Source organism: Coffea eugenioides, chromosome 8 (assembly GCF_003713205.1).
Source record: "Coffea eugenioides isolate CCC68of chromosome 8, Ceug_1.0, whole genome shotgun sequence".
Classification (NCBI taxonomy): Eukaryota; Viridiplantae; Streptophyta; class Magnoliopsida; order Gentianales; family Rubiaceae; genus Coffea; species Coffea eugenioides.
The window spans coordinates 27,976,339-27,980,906 of NC_040042.1; the positions used below are offsets into that span (position 1 = coordinate 27,976,339).

General features: G+C 34.9%; 1 protein-coding gene across 1 annotated transcript; it reads left to right on the forward strand.

Moving 5' to 3' along the window:
* The first annotated feature begins 298 nt into the window (after positions 1 to 298).
* Positions 299 to 682, forward strand: LOC113780484 (flavonol 3-sulfotransferase-like). The gene has a single exon (XM_027326282.1). The coding sequence runs from the start codon at positions 299 to 301 to the stop codon at positions 680 to 682; it is 384 nt and encodes a 127-aa protein (XP_027182083.1).
* The last annotated feature ends 3,886 nt before the right edge of the window (positions 683 to 4,568 follow it).

Here is a 4,568-nt window from a genome sequence, read left to right on the forward strand (position 1 = left end):
TGCGTGATCCGAGCCCTAGGACGAACCTAGTGATTCAGCGAGACCCCCGAACAGCTCAGCGAAGGTCGAAAATCTAATTCAAGGCATCTCAACATAAATTGTGCGACGTTTTGTATTCAAAATTGATTTAGGAAGGGCATGGCATGGTAGATGTGTAGAGAAAATTCTTGGACATAAGAAGGCCTCAAGATCAGGTTTTTCACATTCCAGAAATAAATCATACTCCAGAAAACGTACAAGCTCATGAGGATTGGTGGTGAGGAGAGGGCCCTTTAGTATTGAGTTCTTCTTGCGGTTGATGATGCTAAAGCTTAGTGATTTTAGCCAAGTGGTGCCTGATTTAGGCATGGAAGCTAAGATAACGTCGCGATCCTTGGCTTTGAACGTGAAGAAGCTAGTAGAGTTTTTGGGATTTCCTTTTTCTCCAGAGGAAGATGAAAATGGTATAGTTGAGGAAATTGTTAGGCTTTGTAGCTTAGAGAATCTCAGGAATTTGGAGGTGAACAAGAACGGTGGTGTTAATACTCCAGCTACTAAGTTTAAGGCTAGTTCCTTTTCTAGAAAGGGAAAAGTAGGAGATTGGACAAATTTTCTTACTCATTCCATGGTAGAACGTTACAAGAAAATCATGGAAGAAAAGTTGGGAAATGTGGCTTATCATTTGAACTGTTCTAATGGTTGAGCAATATATTAATTTTGGACTTTTTTGTTGAATGCTTTTGGTCAATCCTCTTTGGAGATTCAAATGAAGAGTTTTAGTGTTCGAATGCTTTAGATCGATCATTTTCTTTGTTTTGATGATAGACATACCCATTTCTGATGCGGAGAATTTTAAAGTGATTTGAGAAGTAGTGTTATCATTGTTTATCAGATTAATAGAACTAAGGGCTGTTTGGAGTTGCTGTAGCTTGTTGAAAAGTATTTTCTCAATAAAGCTTTTAATAAATGTACTTATTAAGTGGTTAAATGCTTTTAAATATGTTGTTTAGTCCTTAAAAAAAAGTATGCTATTTGGAGACATAGTTTAATAAGCTTTTACTGTATTGGATAAGGTGTGATTTGAAAATTTTTAAATGTATTTATATCTTTATTTAGTTTATAATATAGGATAAAATGATTATATTTAATGTTTTATTTTTTAAATCATAAAAGCTACTCTAAAAGCTCTAAATTTGAGTTTTTGCTACAAATGCTTTGTCATGCCCCTTTTTTGAAAAATAAAATTACGAGTTATAAAAAATGAATTTTTTTGATTAATATGAATTTTTGGTTTTTAGAGAATAAATAAAGAAAAATAGGACTTAAAAAGTGTGATGATTTTGGTCCAAAATAATAGTTTAAAAAAGGTTTTTAAGAAAAAATAGGAGTCGACACTTGGTATTGAGTTAAGGTGTACCAAATCACCCAAAAATATATTTTCAATAAAAAAATAGGTGAAACCCTTTTTAAACGACTCCAGGTCTTTGAAAACAAGAGAAAAGAGTTCGGGAGTCACGGTTGAAGAAAGGGAAGGCAACGATTTGATCTAAAGCACCCTTTCAACCTAGCCAAGACTAGTTGCATGATTTAGTCGAAAATTTTCTTAATTTAATCTATAAAACTTATCACATTTGGATGTTACTAGATGGATGCAAATCTAAACCTAATGAATATCGAGAGGGTCGAAATATCTTTTCAAAGTTTAATTGATGCAACTCACATTAATTGTGATGTCCAAAAATGATTCTTAGAAGAGGTCACGAATATACAAAATGAGACTCAAAGAAAAGAAGAATTATAATATATAAATATACGTGACATAAAAAAAAGGAATGCAACATAACGGGTGCGGGAGCCTAAGATTTGTGACTCAATTTTCCTTTTTATAGAGGAGATACGAGCGTGCTAAGGTTAAGAAGCCATACTCGTCCATTTCCCATATTTGAAGGGTAACTCTCCTAATCTAGTCACGCAAATGAACTAACCTACTTCTAATTTCGTAAATGGAATGCAAGTCAAAATGTCTTGTTTTGTACACATAGGGGTAAAGGAGATAATATATAAAGGAAATATCATGCAAGATGAGAAAAAATCCTAAAATGAGAATATGCGTGGGATGCAATAAATGTCACGCAAGCATGTGATTCTAGCGCGTGGACGGCATAAAGGGTCTAGCATTGTACTAACCCATTTCTACAAGTCTTCACTAGCGTTGGACTAGTGAGAAATCGGGGAGCGTGGCCACAACTAGCGTTGGACTATTGTGGTGATGTCATGTGAGAACTCGGAATATTATGTGCATACTTCAAATTTTTTTCATTATATTTAACTTGTTATTAGAAATATTATATAGAACAAATAAATGATTAAATTAAATGTCTAGTTGAATTCCTATAAAATTGAAAATTTAGAAATATCCTAGAATGGTGTAGGATAATTTTTTTTGTATGAGTCAAATAAACGTATAATATGCCTAATGTAATTTGTGTCATTTGAATATGTTATATAGTTGAATCAGTTGCACGTCTAGTTAAATTTCTTTAAAATGAAAGGTGTAAAAATCTACGAGATTCATATAGGGAAATTTTTAAGGTAAATGCAAATTAGAACAATCGAAATTTTGAATCAATGTGTGAGACAATAAAATTACGGACTCATGGCAACTAAATGAACGAAAATGAAAAGACCAAACCAACCTTGAGACTTTGGTTAAACTACCATGCAGTTTAAGGAAGTAGGGTGCATTATTTGCCATGACTGAAGGACAATTAAATTGAATTGGCCACCAAAACTACTAAGTAAACGGTGGAATTGAGAAGGTAAATACTCAGCTAATGACTTGCCAAATGCAAGCGGTGACCGAGTAACAAAAGAAAGCAAACTGTCTGATAAAACTTGGGGCGGTGGCTTGAGCAGGCAGCTGCCAACAAGCTGCTAAATCCACGCGGCAATTAAGGGAGCAATGGTGGCGATTCATCAGCTGGGCGGTGACCGAAAGAAAGCCTAAGAGGAAGCAATGGTCATAACATTTAGAGGATAGCTGAGTAGAGGTGCAAAAGAACTTCAAATCTTTTCTGTCTCACCTAACAACCGAGAGAAAACTACCTATTGATATACTTCGACAATCCTGTGAGTGTAGAATTAAGTGTACGTGTGAGAGAGGAAGCTTGGCCAGCTTCGCTGCCAACTGAACAAAAGCAAGAAAAGTCCTGCAAGGGAAACGAGAGAAGTGGAGCGTGAACCTGGGGGAAACTGAAGCAGGAAACCAAACGTGCAGCCTGCAATTCTTTTTCAAACTTTAAAGGGGAGGGGGTAAGATCTTTAAACACCAGCTACATGTTGATTTTAGCTAGCAATTTGAGCTTGTAGCTGAAGTAAATGTCGGGCAGCAACTGTGAAATCTCAGAAAAAAATTGCAGAAAAACTGAGTGTTAAGCTTGAACTTGCAACTGATATCAGAATTCCTTGGGATAATAACGTTAAGAAGTGCATGCAACAGATTATCTTGTTCTTTCTTCAGTTTAAGAGGATAGTTGTAGGTCAATGAGTGTGAAGTAGAGAGAACCGTACGTGAAAGTGTTGGAATGTATGCCCTAAAACAATGTATTTGGTTTTATTTTATACATTCCTAAATTATATGTTTTGTATTTTAATACTCCCTCCGTCCCAATAAGTTTGTCACTTTTGGGGAATTGTGTTTTTTATCAACAGTGGTCAAAGAGTGAAGGAATTTTGTTTGCTTTCAGTTTCTATCCTTCATTTATTGGTGGGAAAATATGTAAGTTTAAAACCATTTGAATATTTGAAGGTACATGTGGGGCCAATATATTATCTTTTGTGCCTAAATCAAAGAGAAAGTGGGACCCACAACATTATTTAAAGATTTCTTGTGCAAGTGCATGAAGGGTAAAAATTGGAATGTGTTACAAAATTATTAGCCAAATTTGGTAAGATGACATAATTTTGGGACAGACCAAAAAGAAAAAGTATGACAGTTTTAATGGGACGGAGCGAGTAACTTCTTATTTATCTGTTAAATATTAGATATAACTGATAAAGTCCTTAGAATGTTTACTAATGTGATGGTAGTCACAAGAGTTGATGACTATGAGATATCAATCGCTTTTTATAGTAATATTCTTAAAATTCCCTAGTTATAGTACTAATGAAATAGGACATCTTTAGTACGGTAAAACTAGTACACAGTTAGCCTCTAATTAATGTAATTAGTGGTTGTTCTCATCAACTATGGTATGATGATACCTAGGCTAATGTGTAGATGATTTGGAAAGTACAAATGCATTGGATTGATCCATTTAGAGATCCCGTTAGGATATCTATCTAGTGCCAATGGTGTATCTCTAGTGAAAAATTGTGTAAGTGATCCTACGACTTGAGATCACCATAATATCTTGAGTGTGAATCGCTACATTTTGACTCTAATTACTTGTTACTCTTCGTGAGTGCCTTAAAGTGTAGAAGTTGGATGTAGTGTGAAGCATGTAAAGAAAATGGGTGATTGAGATAGGATTTACCACTCCGATAGAAGGAGATGATATCCGGATGGCCACTAGTGAGAAATTAACCCT